Source organism: Echinops telfairi, unplaced genomic scaffold (genome assembly GCF_000313985.2).
Source record: "Echinops telfairi isolate 266 unplaced genomic scaffold, ASM31398v2 ScPeMD7_7410;HRSCAF=8448, whole genome shotgun sequence".
In the NCBI taxonomy this organism is placed as follows: Eukaryota; Metazoa; Chordata; class Mammalia; order Afrosoricida; family Tenrecidae; genus Echinops; species Echinops telfairi.
The window spans coordinates 25990071-26006811 of record NW_022111310.1 but is presented as its reverse complement, the minus strand read 5'-3'; the positions used below and the strand labels follow the sequence as shown (position 1 = coordinate 26006811).

The window sequence follows — 16741 nt, the reverse complement described above, 5'->3', positions numbered from 1 at the left end:
TCTAGGGAGCATTCTGTCTTTACTTCTCCCAAGACAGATCTGCTTGTTCTTCTGGAAGTCCCTGATAGATGACATTCTCCATTCAAAGAATGAGTCCAGCCCCAAACCAAACTCACAGCCATCGAGTTGATTCCCGCTCATAGTGAGCGACCTTGTAGGGCAGGGTGGAACTGCCCCTGTGAGGTTTCAACACTGTGCCTCTCCGTGGGCGCAGAAAGCCCCATCCCCCTCTGGACAGGAGTCGTTTGAAAGACTGGGTCTTCTTTCAGAGGATGACATTGACAGTTTGCCTGAGAACTATGTGGACCCTAAACAAAAACTAAGAAAATACAAAGAGCTGTGTAGGCAAGAAAAACAAAGTATGTGTCTTTACTTTGAATAGTATTTGCATATTCATGATGGTGTAAAATTTGATATTGCTCTAACCAAATGTTATATAAGTATACTGTAAGATACTGGAACATAAATATACTATAATATAAAGATACTGTATTATAAATATACTGTATTATACAGTATATAGTATAAATATACTGTAAGAATGGACATATATGTCAGGATAGGGGAAAGAAAGAGAACGAAATTCTCTTCCATCGTAGAAAGCCAATAGAGAATGTTCCAAACTAAAACACTGAGAAGTAACTATAAGAGCATGTGCTTCAGAAACAAGGAAGTAAATACCAGAGTGCTCAGCCAAAAGAGGAGTTGCCTTTGAAGAGGAAGAAATTGGAAGAGGCGAGCAGGGCGTGCCCTTTTTGGGAAATGAATCTAGTAGAACTATTTGACTCTAAGCTTTCTGCAAGTCTACCTCTGGTTTTTTAATATAATAATTTGGTAAAGAAATTAGATGGTGCCTGACTATCAGAAAGAATAGCATTTGGGGCCTTAAACGCCTGATTTCAAACAAGCAACTATCTCAGTAATACATCAACCAAGCCCACATGGAAGAAGCACACCACCATCCGTGATCCTCGGATTGGGGATTATGTAACCCAAATCCAAAGGAGAGAATAGTATCAGGGGTTAAATGGTGAGATTCTGGTGTGCGGAAGGTCATGGGTGACAGGGGAAGCCCAAAACACATTTGCAGGGTCTCCACAGGTAATAAGCCTCCGGTGATGTCCCTCTATTATTGAGGAGCGGGGATAATGTGGTGATCAGGCAGAGTATTGGAGAGACGGCTATAGTAGATTCAAATGATCAATCTGACTTGAATGGTTAAAACCTTGTCACCTGATCTCTCTTTTGATATACCGTGTGCTTGATCTGGTATTTAATATTTTCTCTCTTTCATATTTTGGTTTATTCTGTTGTATTTTGTCATTGTTGGTAGCCTTCTTAACTCTCTTATGTGTTCTGTGTTTTTCGTTATATGAAACCCAGGATGGGTCAATCTTTAGAGACAATAGGGTTCCTGGAGGGTAAATAAGGCAGGTGAGGGGGTAAGGCGGAGCAGAAATCAAGGCGTAGTTCAAGAAGGAAGAAACTGATCGTGGCGGCGATTGTACAACGCTGCTTCGCATGATTGAAGTGAGGAGTGGAATGATGTCGGATTGACTCCTAATAAAGCGGGTCGGAGTAAATAAAATTAAATGTATACAACAATAATAATAAGTAAAGACAGCAAAGAGCTGCCCTCAAACCCCACAAATGAGCCGTTAGAAAAACAAAGCCTAAGTGAAAGAGCATGCGTTAGAGAAGAGAAAGCAGGTCATAAAACCTCAGGTCTAGTTCATATGTCTATCTATTAATATGGTCTGTGTTTTACAAAGAAGACATGGAATGGTATTCCTTAATACTCTCTCATCTCTGGCATGAGAGTAATTTCCCCTCCACTTTAATACTTTGCTGAACGTCTTGCAGCGGATCAGTTAACTAGCCGGGAAAGCGATTACAGTAAAGGGAAAGAACTAGAAACGAGAGGAAAACGGAATGCAAAGAACAGCAAAAAGTCAGAAACAGCCTCTCTAGTTTTCAGGAAATAGATAATAAATTATGGTGCATTTACCCCATGAAATATTTTACAGGTTTCATATAGTTTTTCACCTTTAATCGTGGTGTACCGTCAGCTTAGAATCCCCGTTCTTCCTCCCCTGTCACTTGTCGCTGGTATTGACCTTAACGGTTATATCTCTCAAGAAGCCCCTCCAGCAATTATCCTCATCACTACTCACCTCCGTCCCAAGAGTGGGAGGTACCCCTGATCTGTGTTCTCCAAAGAATTTGAACAGATACTCCATCTTACCACTTTACCAGCGAGTGTTGTTAAATGCCTGCTTTCCTGTTCTCCCGACTGAACTTGACCTTCCTGAGAGCAGGGGTTTGGTCTTATTCATGCTAATCACTGTGGCACAAAGCACAGGGTGTAATTTATTTTTGGTGCTTACTAACTGTTTCCTGGATAAAATCCAGAGTGATGCAGCAAACACGTGTGTTTCTAGGTAGGTTAGGACAGGTATTAGCTATACTTCAGGGTCGTTAGGGACATCGATGAGGAAATTCACATGGGTGTCCCCTGACGAGAAAGGCTAAAGATGATGGGGATTGTGCTAGTAACAATAAGGCTGCATTTATTTGTTTGGTTTTGTTTTCCACAGACAGCCCCAGAACCGGCCTTGGACTTTGTGGATGGATTTTGGTGGCTGCCTCTTTCTTATTCACGCTTATAACGTTCCCCATATCAATATGGATGTGCATCAAGGTAAAGGATTTTCATCCGCATCAGGGAAGGGGCTAGCTCTGGCCGACAGAAACCCACTGTGTGCGTCTGTGTGACTGTGTGAGAGAGACAGAGGCCCTGTCGCCTTGTAGTTCTTTCTCCTTTGTCTCTTTAAGAAAACTTCCTCTACTAGTTATCTATTGCCATGCAATCTGAGAAATGCGTTCTAGCCACTGTTTAGCAAGTCCTTCCCCCTGGGCTAAGAGGAGGACCACCATGTAGATATTCTGAAGTAAGAGGTCTTTATGAGATCATCTTATGAGGACAAGTTCTTCAAAGTCAAAATGTCCAGGTTTAGTTGCTGGCCCCAATGTTCAGTGTGTCCTTAGCCAGGTTTCCTCACCTGTGAAGTGGAAGGAAATAGCAGTAGCTACTTAATCAGATATGGATGCCCTAACAGCATAGTGAATTGGGCTACAAAACACAAGGTTGGTAGTTTGAAGCCACCAGATGCTCCTCAGGAGAAAGATGAGGTTTTTCTACTCCTGTTAAGAGTTACAGTCTTGCAAACCCATGGGGACAGTTCTACTCTGTCCTGTAGGGTCACTATGAGTTGGAATTGACTTGCTAGCAGTGAGTTTGGTTTTAGTTTACTTACTAGGGTTGGTGTGAAGGTAAATGAATTAAAGTATCTAAATGTAATTATCACAAGGCCTGACACATAATAACCCAACCCAAAAGCCCACTGACATCGAGTGGATTCTGACTCTTAGCAACCTTATATAGGATTGTGAGTGTCAGTCTTTACAGGAGCAGCCTGCTTCATTGCTCTGCTGAGAGTAGTTGGTGGGTTTGAACTACTGACCTTTCTGTTAGCAGCCGGTGCTTAACCCACAGTGCCACCACAGCTCCCTTGGCATAGGGTAAGTGCCCCACAAACACTGGCCATTTTTTTCCTGTAAGGTTCTTGGTACTTTGATAAATTACTATTACTTACATATTACTAAAAAGTTAGAATGTGCCCTAAGCATCTTCAAATATATTTGTGATTATTATAAATGGAAAGAATCAGGGGGAAAACTATGAGGACTTGAGGTTTTTCCTCCCTAAATTAACAATACATATGTAATTAGATAATAATGTTAACAACTAAGGCGCTCATTTATGGATTTGCTTTTATACAGTCCTCTGTATTTTCCGAATTTTCTACAGTGATTATCGCTTTAAAATAACCACTTTAAAAACACAAACAGCATGGTCACCAGGTATGGTAGAGGTAGTCACTAAGCCACTGCATATGTTATGTATAGAATGTGATCTGATATTGTATAGAGGAAAACACCAAGCTAGACATTTTGTTTAGAGCAGAAATACTATGTTTAGTATGCATTTAAGAAGTAATACATGTAAATATTTGTATTCTTCATGCTGAATCATTGTGTGTGCTTTTAATTCTAGATCATCAAAGAATATGAACGCGCCATCATCTTTAGACTGGGTCGCATTTTACAAGGAGGAGCCAAGGGCCCTGGTCAGTACTAGGATTCTGGTTGTTTGAGGACTGTGATGCTTCTTACGAGAGAGTCTCTTCTCTGTTGACCCAGCAAAGGGAGCATGTGTAGCGGAAGTGGTATAACAATAACCGTGCCGCATGCCAGGTTTACTGGGCTTATCTTTTCCTTTCCTCGCCTCCCCTCAACCTTCCCACGTGAGCTGATAAGACTCTCTTGGCCCAGGACTAGCTCACACCGTGGAAAAATAAAAGGTGGGGCCGGGGTCAGAGAGAGAACTGAAGTGGCAGTGAGAGCCTCTAGCGAAGAAAAGATTTCCAGCCATTCATTTGACAAACTTAGATTAAGCTTCTGCGGGGTTGGCAGTTCAAACCCACCCAGTGGTGCCATGGAAGAGAGGCCAGGTGAACAGCGTCTGTAAAGATCATAACCAAGAAAACCCAGTGCAGCGGGGTCACCGGGAACTGACGCGCCAGCAAATTTGTTTGGGGATTTGTTTTGATTTCGTTTCTGTGTGTTCGTTTGGCTTTCCTGTTTCAGTCGAAGAATTCCAGGGAGCCCTAGGAATGCAAAGGAGACTGGAGCCCGGTCCTGGCCTCAAAGATTTCACCATCTCGTGGTGGACCCCACCGTCTCCTGGGATAAGCATTATATGCAAGAGATCTGGGGGCCCAGGGAGACGAGGGGCTGGCCTAGGCCAGCAGGATGACACAGGCTTCGCTGGAGTGAACTTTGGTTGAGTCTTGAGGCATGAAAAGCCTTGGATACGGGAAGGGAGCAGGAAGTCAGAGATGACGTGGGATAAATTGGGGACTTTCAGTGGCTCGGGCTGGTTCTATGGGAACTGAGCGAGGAGGCGAGCTGACGAGGTTGGCTCCTTACACTCTTCGGTGTACCTCTGTTGCAGGCCTGTTTTTCATTTTGCCGTGCACGGACAGCTTCATCAAAGTGGACATGAGGACTATTTCGTTCGACATTCCTCCCCAGGAGGTAAGGCAGCCTTTTGCTGTGACTCGCTGCGGTACCTCCCGTGTGAGAGCGCTTAATGATGTCCGGCAGCACAGGAAGGGAGCATGGGCTCTACCTCGAGCAAATGACTGCACATCCTGTGCCGCAGCCTCCTCCTCTGTACAACAGGGGTTCATACGGGACTAACGGAGGGGTTAATACGGGACAACAGGGGCTTCGTATGGGACTAACGGAGGGGTTAATACGGGACAACAGGGGCTTCATATGGGACTAATGGAGGGGTTAATACGGGATAACAGGGGCTTCATATGGGACTAACGGAGGAGTTAATATGGGACAACGGGGTTCATATGGGACTAATGGAGGGGTTGCACATGGGGTGCTTGGAACAGTGCCTGGGAGATAGTGCTGTACGCCTGCTTGCTGCTGCTGTGAGGATGGGAAAGCGTCAGGAGTAATGTAAGGCTGCCGGCATCATTAGAGTCATCATTAACATCATCATTAGCATCGTGTTCACTTGCGCCACATTTCTTCTCTGTGGGTTTCTGAATTTAAAAAAAAAAAAATCTTCCTTGGCACAATATCCCTTCTTCTGGAGTTTATTCTAAATAACTGGTCAGAAGAATTAGAGACTACTCAGTCCTTCAGATAAATCATATACTTTTAATCCTCCGTGTCAGTAATCATGCCATGAGTTGTCAGGATACTCCATAAATGTATTTGCAGCAGTTGAGACTCACAGCAGAACCTCTGGAGTACATGGGTGCATAGTACAGAGGTGAGAAGGAATTCCTTCAGCGGGGGGTGGGGGTGGGGGGCTGGTGGTATAGTGGTTATGCTTTAGGCTGCCAACTGCAAGGTCAGCAGTTCAAAACAGCCCCCTGCTCTGAGGGAGAAAGGCGAGGCTTTTGGTTCCCATAATGAGTCATGCCCTCGTAAACCCGGGGGTCAGTTCTCCCCTGTCTGTCAGCGTTCGAGGGTCGTAATCGGTGTGTGGCAGTGAGTTTGGTCTGCGGTGCAGAGTGCCTCGCCTGTCTGAAGCCCGGTGCTCCCGGTTCCCTGCCCAGTGCTCGTTGCACAGCCCCGTGCGAAATGCCGTTCATATTAGCTCTCTTGGCAAAGTGGTGGCTGTCTGGTACCCCAAGTCATGACGTGCAGCATCCCCTGATGATGCGAAGGGGACAAAAGAATACTGTCGGTGTTTCATAGCCAAACACCGGGTGATGGAGCCTGACCGCGCTGCCTGGTTGTGTTAGTCTGGGTACTTTAGAGAAACAAACCCACGGAAACTCATATGTATAAGAGAGAGTTTTATATAAAGGGTAAGTGCACATCAAGAAAACACCCCAACCCAGTGCTACCCAAGCCCACAAGTCCAACATTAACCCATTAACTCATATGTCCGACACCAATCCACAAAGTCCTCCTCCATCACATGCAATGATGCCGACTGCAGGAGGAAAGCCGAGTCAGTGAGCATGTAAGCATCTCAGTGCTGGCAGGGGTCTCCACACGGCTGCTCCAGCACCCAGGGCTGCATCGAGGAAGGTCCATGCAGCTTCTCCTTGGGAATGTCTAGCAGGAAATGAGCCTTGCCAGCTAAAGCAGGGAACTGGCTAAGGCAGCTGCACCCTGGTCCGGCCATCAAAAAGCAAGAGACCTGAGAACTCGAAAGGCGGGGCTCACTGAGCCATTTATCCCTCCGCCCTTTAATTAACCCGACATGTATGTGTTTATCAGCCAGGATGGCACAATAAACTTTAACGATCTCACTGGTCTCGTCACGCAATCCAGAAACCAGCTTCAGGAACTTCCTTGCTGATCACAAGCCAAGTGATTCGTGGCAGCAGACTCTTATCGTCAAAACCTACTTCTGGATGCCAGAAATGATCTTGCCCACAGCGGAAGAACAAGACAGAGCATTGATCAGAGCATTGATGGCCATGTTCTTGCATGTGTCCCCCATCTTTCAGGGAAGGTTGACTCTCAGGAGGAGCCTCTTTCAGGGCAGCTGGGGATGCTTCTGGCACTTTCCTCTGTGAACACTGCAGACATCTGGCTGGCAGAGTTGCTGTCTGCCTCTCTCTTCCAGCTGCACTCTACTCTCCTGCCAGCTGCTGGGTGCCAAGCAGGCCGAAACTTGGCAAGCAGGCCTTTTTCCGATCTCCAGTGAACGCGCTGCGAAGGCAGATGGACAGACACCCTGATAAACAGCAGGCAGAGCCGCTGAGACTTTGGAGAGCATCCAGGCCTGCCACTGGGGCAGCATGACAAGGTTTTGTCGAGGAATGGCGCACATTTCCTCACCCTGCCATGGAAATGATGGCTTTTCACGCAAGATGGCACCGTACATTTATTTACAAATTCCCCACTTCTCCTCCAAGCTAGAAGTATTTTTAGATGACTAAAAATAGAAGGGTTACTGCCTAGCTGCCTGGCAGAGCTGATCAACTCTGTCATAGCATTGCTGTTAAGTCCCCATTCCCTTGACATAGCTCTTCACACTTCCAAAAGATACTCCACAGAAATTTGGTGAGATTACTGGCCCCCATTGTACCATGCCTAACGGAGGTTGGCTAGAGAGGGGCGGGCAGACCCGGAACTACAGCTCAGGTCTCCTGACTCATTCCATTGCTCACCATCCATCAATATACCTCTGAGGACTCCCAAAGAAACTCTTCCAACTTATACGGTAGGGCAGAGTAGAGCTGCCGGCACGACTTCCAAGGCTGATCTGGGCGGAAAGAGTGGAACCGCCCTAGAGGATTTCCAAGGCTGCGATCTTTCCCCAACAGGCTGCCCCTTCTCTCCCCGGCAGAGCACCTGGTGGGTGTAAGCCACTGGCCTGTTATGAGCAGCCAGGCACTCGCCCACTGTTCACTCAAGCTCCTTTGCAATGGCCCACATTGCATTTCAATCCATCTCAGTTATTGACCACCTGCCGTGTCAAGCACTCTGCCTGCCAGTGCTAGAGAAACACACACACGTGCATGCCCACACGCCACCCTTGCCCTCAGAGTCATAGTCTAAAGGAGAAGCATACTTGCACATGAGCCATGTCACAGCGTACGGTGCAGCAGCTGTGCACAGCAAAGAGTGCCTAGCTCTCCCACACGTGTCAGGGACGGTTCACAGCGAAGAGATGCTTGTGCTGGATGTGTCTTGAATGATGACTACAAATGTGCCCGGCTGTTGTAGGGAGAGAGAACGTCCAGGCATGGCTGCTGGTATGCTAGGCTGGTGTACGCGAGGCCTACGAGCCCTCTGATGGGCATGTGGGCCTGAGAGAGCGAGGAGAAATGAGGCCAGAGAGGCACTGCGGGACCAGCTGTCAAAGGGCCTGCCTACCAAATGAAGGACCACCCAGAAGGCAGTAGGAAGCCAGCCAGGCATTTCAACCAAGATTACTGAAATTAGAACTGAGATATTAAGTGGTCTGTGTGGCCTAAGTATAAGGAGCCATGGTGGCGCTGCCGGGTAACTGCTAACCGCAAAGCCAGTGCTTCAAATCCCCCAGCTGCTCTGACGGAGGAAGTCAGGGCTATCTGCTTCCGTCACGATTTACAGCCTCCGAAGCCCTGCTATACTGTCACTGTGAGTTGGAACCGCCTGGACAGCCGTGGGCTTGGTTGTGTTTGGAAGCATCAGCATAGAGGATAGATCGGAAACAAAGTGAGATGTTTTCTTATTGTCTAAAGCTGCTGATTATAACAGTTAACCAAGTTAGTGTTATACTCAGAGTTAGCACCATTATCCAAGACAAAGTAATCATCCTAATAGAGTCTCACTCTTCGCCAGCACTTAACATGTATCCGACATGATTCCGTGCCCTTAAATGCATGAATGCCTTCATTCCAGCAACCGTCTTCGAAGGTAGACTACTGGTCATCTCGAGTTTACTGATGAGGAAACTGAGTCCCAGGGAATTCGTGTTTTCCTGGCACCCTTCATTCAGACAGCTTTGCAGTTCTAAACAAAATGATGTCGTGCTAAACAGTTTGGTGCAGCGTGCTGTACATGGTTCTCCACCGTGTCCTTGTGCGATGGGACCATTCCCGGGGCGCTTTGTGTGCAGCAAAACTGCCCTGCTTCTACTTCACCAACGCTGGGCTCTCCCGGTACGCTGCACCTTTTCACATACTGTTCTCTCTGCCCCAGAAAATCTTTGTTTATTTCCTCAGGACTCCTGAATGGCATCACCTCTCCCACTCACCCATGCCTACTCCCTGCCCTTTAAATCCTCCTTTGATCCCTCAAGAGAGTTAAGAACCAAGTCTTTTCAAATCTAATACTCTGATACCTAGAACAGCACCTGCTACAGCCTCACGGTTAAGATCGGTGGAATGCTTGGATGAATTAGTAAATGACCATATCTCATGAGACTTTTGAAGATACAGCTAAAGGAAGCCAGCTAGCGTATTCAGACTCACTACCGAGTCCCGATTCCTCCCACGGAGTCAGAGAGCGAGCAGGCTGACAGACTGGCGTTGCTTCCTTGTCTTGTAGATCCTCACCAAGGATTCGGTGACAATCAGTGTGGACGGCGTGGTCTACTACCGCGTTCAGAACGCAACCCTGGCTGTGGCCAACATCACCAATGCCGACTCAGCCACCCGTCTTCTGGCACAGACGACTCTTCGGAACGTTCTGGGCACCAAGAACCTCTCTCAGATCCTGTCCGACAGAGAGGAGATTGCCCACAACATGCAGGTGAGGAGCGCTGTTACGCACCGGTAGTTGAGAAGCAAAGCAAAGGGCTGGTGCTTGGCCGAGGGCCCTTTGTTCATTCAAGTGGAGGAAACGCCATCCTTGCTTTCTTCGCAGCAAAGTTTTCCCGTATTTGAGAGAAGGGCATTTTTTCACACCCGCAGCTCCAGCGTTAATAGCACTCAGATGCACACACTGTTCATTTTTCATTCCCTCTAGTGTTTCTTATTTCCTTTTTACCAGAATTAGGCTGGACCTTTTCTCTTGCCTAATCGTTCAGGCGCTGTTCAGTAAGACAAGGCATATAGTGCTAAAGCTTTAGTCCAAAGACTCTTAACCCTTCTCACTCTTAACTGAGTAGCCAGTGTTGAGCTAAACCTGCTTGTTCAAGAACGCTAACATGCTACAAGCAAAAACTCTTCATTCATTGGGTAGATTTGATCGTGGATAGCTTCTGTGACCTTCGTGGACACCCCCAACAACCTTCCGAGACGGATGGCATGGGTTGTCCTTGCCATTCGAAACAGCGGACGTTGAAAGAAATAGCATGACTCACGCAGTCACCTTCGATCAACGACTGACAGGTCCTGGGCCCTGGGCCAGCCGCCTGTGTCCATAGATAGGGAGGCAGGGAACACAGCCACACGCATTTGTGTGCTGTCTGCGGCTGCTTTTAACCTACAATGTCAGGGCCGAGCACTTGTGGCTGAGACCACACAAATAACTACCATCTTGCTCTTGTTGAAAAAACACACCTGCCCACCCTGACAGTAGCTTATTGGTCACAGGACCAGGATCAGCTCTCAAGGCCCCCGGCCTCTACATCGTCATTTTTCTCCCCTCTCTGGTCCAAGTCAGAGTTGATTTGGACTCATGGCGGCCTGGGTGCGTCACAGTAGAGCTGTGCTCTATCGAGTTTTTAATGGCTACTTTTCTGGAAGGAGAGGACCAGGCCTATCTTCTGAGGAGCCCCTGGTGAATGTGAGCCTCTAATGTTTCTGTTAGCAGCAGACTGCACTAGTCATTTGCACCCAGAGACGCCCCATCTCCTATAGCCTAACAAATGTCCCTGTAACTCACCGCCCCCAACCCCCATGCCCAATGGGCTCCAAATTGCAGTGACTAACGGCCACTGTAGTGGTGCCCCTGTCACGTGCCTCCTCTCTTTCTTACAGAACACTCTGGATGACGCCACTGACGACTGGGGGATCAAGGTGGAGCGCGTGGAGATTAAGGATGTCAAACTCCCTGTGCAGCTCCAGCGAGCCATGGCTGCAGAAGCCGAAGCATCCCGGGAGGCCCGGGCCAAGGTAATTTATTTTTTAAGTTTGTTTTTCTGATTGAGTTTTCTTTTGTCATGACAAGAAGTCGCACATGCTTATTATTTAAGACATCTTAGTACTTCTGAAGTATTCAATCACGGTGAACTGTCTCTCTGGCCGCCTCAAACTCGTTCCTCCGAGAGCGCGACTCTCAACAATCACTGGGTTCTTGGCCCGTTGTGCAAAAGCTGTGTCATGTGGTGCGTATTGCATTGTACCCTGGCTTTTCCCACTTAACAACCCTCCTGGTCCTATCAGGACTTACAGAGTTACTACCTTCCTTTTTTTTTTTTTCTTTAAAAAAACACTTTATTGGGGCTCTTCCAGCTCGTCTCACCCTCCAAGCACTTTTGTACATTTGTTACCATCCTCATTTTCAAAATATTTTCATTCTACTTGAGCCCATGGTATCAGCTCCTCATTTCTTTTATCCTCCCTCCCTCCCTCATGAACCCTTGATAATTTATAAATTATTATTATTATCTCCATAGCTTATATCATCCGCTGTCTCCTTTCACCCACATTTCTGTTGTTCATCCCCCGACCTTCCTGGCTCACTGCACGTGTAAGAATTGTTTATTCGCACAATTCCTTATCAGTGGCAAGTCCAGAGTTCTGACACAAGAGATGGGAGGCGATTGGGCCTCATCTGTTCATTCTTCACTGATTTGTATCCTCTCTTACAGCCCCTTTTTTCTCCGGACCTTCTTTCTATTTCCTCTTCCTCCTATTTCCTTCACCCTTTCCTCTTTTCAATTCGCTCTCTCTCTCTCTCTGTTTTCTTTTGTTTTAGACATTTGCAGTTTATTCTCTGCCTGTGTCTTACCCCTGCATAGGTGACCTAACCCCGATGTGAAGGAAATATTTGTGATCTGAACTTTACAGAGTGAATTTATTGAGATCATACTCTATAAGGATCCAGGAATAGCTCACCAAACCCACGGGCAGCAAATAGAGACAGGCCTTGCCTGCACTGGAGTGAGGAATAGGAACCAGAAGTAGTCAAGACCCAAGAGAGCTAAGCATTCCATTTCCTGTGCCACGTCTCCTGGTAGACAGCACCTGGTGGAAAATGTCAGGCTCCCAAGTTGACAGGTCTCCCCAGTTGATCACCAGAGGAGAGAGCGGCCCTGTGGTCCAGCGTTGGTCGGGCCAAAGCCAGATACTAATAAGGCCAGATTCCCAGGACGCCTGTGAGTGGGCTGGAGAAAGGGGGATAGTTTTCAGAGGCATGGTTGCCGAGGACTCGACACGTCTCCTGAAATATAGGAGCGCATCCATTTCTTGCTTTTGCTGTTGCTGGAAAATAGTCATGGGCACTGTTCCACCCTTCAGCTAGGATGCCCTTTCACCCCAGTCACCAGCACCAAATAGAGTTCTTGCTGACTTGCACACTACTTCCAGAATTTTCTATGAACAATACTTTTTAGGTTTTCTTACTTTGGTCATTGATGTTTGTGTTGGTGGCCTGGTGGCGCTGCCGTGTCCCCACGTGCCTTCTCCCCAAACCCTCACATTTAGAAGATTGGATTAGATTGATGTTAATGTTATTAAATATGCCCTATTATAATCTAATTATCTGGAAAATTAGGGATTGTTTTTACCAGGAATATATAATTAAGCAAAAGTCCCATTTCCCAGCCATATTGAATAATAGAATTCACAGCACACAGACTGCATGGACTCTCTCAGAGCCAGAACGGTCCCTGGAGATTATCTTCCTAACGGGACAAGTACCTTTCGTCCCAGATGCTGCCCTCTGCCCTCTGCCTCCCATGCCAGTAATTAAGCACAGCACTGTTTTCCACTGAGCTTAGAGCTGCCCTCAGAGCCTTCCACAGCAACCTGCGAACAGCCAGCCGCCGCGTGGAGCCGGCCCTCAAAATGAAATTTGCCTTTGCCACCCTGCTATCCAGATGAAAAGGTGCAGCCCAGAAACATGAAGTGCTTTCCTCAAGATTACGCAGGCAACAGGAACTCCCTCCGCTCACCTCGCCTTCTCTGGCTCTGCCCACGGGGAGCTGAGCTCTCCCACAATCATTTTCAGCAGTTGGGGAAACAGGTTTTTATCTGGCTTTCCTCGTTCAGGATGAGATCTGGAAAGGGAAGGCACCTGGGCTTCGGGAGGACCATGTGCCCTCGCGGAGGGAGCCCCAGGGCCGGCCCAGAAGCAGTCTCAATGGCCAAGCAGGAGCTGTGTTGCCTTTCAGGTGACAAACGCGTAGAACCACAATGGCCTGGGCATCTTATGAGATGCAGCGGTCCAGCACCCATCATAAGATTTCACATCTTCACGAAAAGGAGGGCATCGCACTTCCTTCAATAAACCACTTACAAGGCAAAGAGAGACGGGGGAAAGAATCTGCAGATTAAGAGACTTCAGAGAAAACTCGAGTTCATTAGCCATCTGGGAAATGCACATTCAGATCACAAGCAGATGCCCAGGAGACATCCACTCAAAAACAAGGCATCCCTCCATACATACAAACACAGTTTACTTAACGAGGAACAGAAAACAATCGATCGGGAGTGATGGCGGACGTAGACTTCTCACACTCTGCTGGTGGGACTATCAATTGGAGCACAGTCTCACCTACATGAAAATACCTGATTCAAAATTAAAGTCTGAATGGGCTTGCCCTCAGACAAGGTGCTTTGGAAAGTGGCTTACTGCCAATAGACTTAGGGTAAAATTAAAGTTTAGCATAATATCATTTGTTTTCCCTTTGGACCCTTTGAAATTTTGATTTAGTTTCTGTATCTTCTGCCTGCACTTGGTGTTGTGGTTACCCATTGGGCTGCTCACTTTGAGGTCAGCAGTTCAAACCACTAGCTTCTCCTCAGGAGGAAGATGAGGCTTTCTACTCCCATAGGGAGTCACAGTCTTGTAAACCCACGGGGGCAGTTCTACCCTGTTCTATAGGGTTGCCAGGGGTCAAGAGTGAGTTTTGGGGGAGGCAGGGGGTTATTCACTTGGATTAAGGTTTTTCTGTATTTTTGTTGTCATTTTTGTTATGATTTTCTTTATAAAACCCAGGATAAATTTACAGAGGCAGTAAGTAGATGAATAGATCCTTCGGGTTAAGGCAGGGAAGGCTGAGGAGGGGGATAATGAGGAGCTAATAATAACGGGAGCAAGCATGAAGGAAGTGTGCTACCATTGATGGTAGTGATCTCACACAGCCCTTTTAAATACACTTAAACCACAGAATTAATGGTATGTGGGTTATATGTCAATAAAACGTTTTAAAAAGCAAGTGTATAAATAAATAAGCAGTGTTGATTGACATGGAATTAGTGCTCATTTGACAAAAGCCCTGCCACCCACCAGTCGCTTGCTTTGCTCCCTAGGATCCTGTCCTCAGCGGAGCGCATCAGCCTGTATTTAGACAAAGCCAGTGGTGGGGTCTTCGCCTCTTTGGCAGCTTGTTCTGAGCAGCTTTTCCACCAACAAAATGCGTGCCCAGCTGGGGGGTCTGGTTTCCCAGTCAAGAGATTATGTATTGATTAGTAGGGGAGATGAGATATCTTTGCCCTTGGTCCATGTCCAGATTTTTAAAGAAGTGCTTAATTGGACATCTGAGACGACATGGAAAAGAATCAGAGCCTATTGTTCTCATGGCAGGGCTGGATTTCTGCCTGCGCTCTCCAAAGCCTGCTTTGCAGTATAGTTACATGGTCGTCTTGGGAGTATGCGGGCACTTGCCCATTCTCAGGAGCTTGCCTTGACTGAGGACAGTTTTTATCTTCTAGAGTGGGTCCATTCTCTCAATAGTTGCCATAGCCGACAGCCCATGTCTCAGTTAATGGCAGCATGCATGTAGCTTAAACCTAGAAAGCTGGGACTCAGCCCCTGTCCCCCTGTCCTCCTCTTACCCAGCCCGTCTCCACATTGTGCTGATTGTCCCTCCTGAGGAATTCCCCAGCCCATTTCCTCCAGTTGTGTTAGGCCAGGTTGACTCGAGGAAAAAGGTGACACTCGTATATGTGTAAGAAAGAACTTGAGATCAAGAAGTTTTATATATCAGGAAAACATTCCAGCCCGGTCCAACTCAAGTCCATAAGTCTGATACTAGACAATAAGTCCCCCCCACAGGCACAGGCAATGATGCAGAGTGCAGGAAGATCACAGGCCGGTGGGTGCAAAGTCTTGTGGATCCAATGGCAGTGGACGCATCTCCAGGCCTCTGGCAGGTCTCAGAGTGGCTTGCCACAGGAAGGTCAAAACAGAGAGAGAAGGGAGTGTCCCAGGGTCCTCCTTATGAGAAGGCCGCGTCCATAAGGAGGTGCCATCAGGCCGGACTCCACCCCTACACCCTGTGTATCAAGTTAACGTGAAACTGTGTAGCTGCCACACCAGTGGACTGCACCAGCCTCACTGAAGCAGTTCCACAAGCGTCTTTCAGTCTCTTCGGAATCTCTTCTTAGACATCCATCAGAGGGTTTTCTAGAACTAGATCTGATACTTACGTACTTATAATCGGTCAGTGGCTTCCTGTGGCCTCCAGAGAGAAGACAAAGAACCTGCCCTGTCTAGTCCTTCAGGCCCTGGACCCTGCTTATTCCTCATTTTCCTCCCAGTCCTCCCACAGCTGTTGCTGCTGTTGTTGTTGTTTTAAAGCCTCTTTCATGTGTCCCACCTGAAATGTTTTTTCTTCGTTTTGTCCAAATAGCAAGCCTTTCTTTCAGCCTTGAATACTTGCTTCCTCCCTTTGCCCTCTGCACTTTGACCTCTGCAACAGCTGCTGTCCTCCACGTGCTAGCACCAGACCCCGTACCTTGTATCTGCTCGCCGTCTTTACCACATCGGAGCAAAATGATTCCATGTCTGGCTCCTTCGGGATAGGAACACCCACGCACTGTCTCTGCCTCCGACGCGGGACCTGTAGCTATAAGGTCCCAAAGTCTGCTGGAGCCATGAATGAAATGCCACTCGTTCAAGACGGTTGCTTGCAAGGCTGATTTTTCTCGGACTATGCACTGGGTGCAACTGGTGAGATTCTTGTAGTCTGGTGACTGGCGTCTTTACACCATTTGTCCTTGGTGTGTTAATTAAAAGTAACTACTTTGACTTAGCTCCTGATCTTTGTTTGCTTGCCCTGTTTGTGTGTGTATGTGGTGAAGATACACAAACCATGCAGTTTCTGAATCTCTTCTGCATTAAATTGGATACAAAGATCAGGTCTTGACCGGTCACTTGCCATTGCCATAGCATAGCCTTCCCTTAGGCTTCCAGCCTTCATGGGAGCTGCCTCCTCACGGGTCCTACAACCATTGTGTCTCGTTCTAAGGACGAGGAACTGAAGGGTAGCGTTGTGAGATAAACTCGGGATATTTAACCGGAAGTATTAGGTATGGGCCACGAATTTAAGATCTTACCATTCCAAAGGCCCGGCTTTCACCACCACTCAAGTGGTCCTCAAACTTTTCTTACTCATGTAGCCACTAGAAGAAAGGGGGGAGACAATACGATTCTTTGTGCATTTTAAATTAACATGTTAACATTTTCATCATGAATATGTATACCGGCAAAGTATACATATACAGTAAAGCACTGATTTTTTTTTCTTTTT

General features: G+C 47.2%; 1 protein-coding gene across 1 annotated transcript in view; it reads left to right on the top strand.

Annotated features, from left to right (window-relative positions):
- The window catches only part of STOM (stomatin), a 37066-nt gene that overhangs the window by 17551 nt on the left and 2774 nt on the right, over positions 1 to 16741 (top strand). Inside the window, exons 2-6 of the mRNA XM_004718073.3 lie at positions 2598 to 2701; positions 4118 to 4190; positions 5078 to 5160; positions 9646 to 9849; positions 11022 to 11156. Coding sequence (XP_004718130.3) covers positions 2598 to 2701; positions 4118 to 4190; positions 5078 to 5160; positions 9646 to 9849; positions 11022 to 11156 — 599 coding nt within the window. The remainder of the gene's footprint in view (positions 1 to 2597; positions 2702 to 4117; positions 4191 to 5077; positions 5161 to 9645; positions 9850 to 11021; positions 11157 to 16741) is intronic.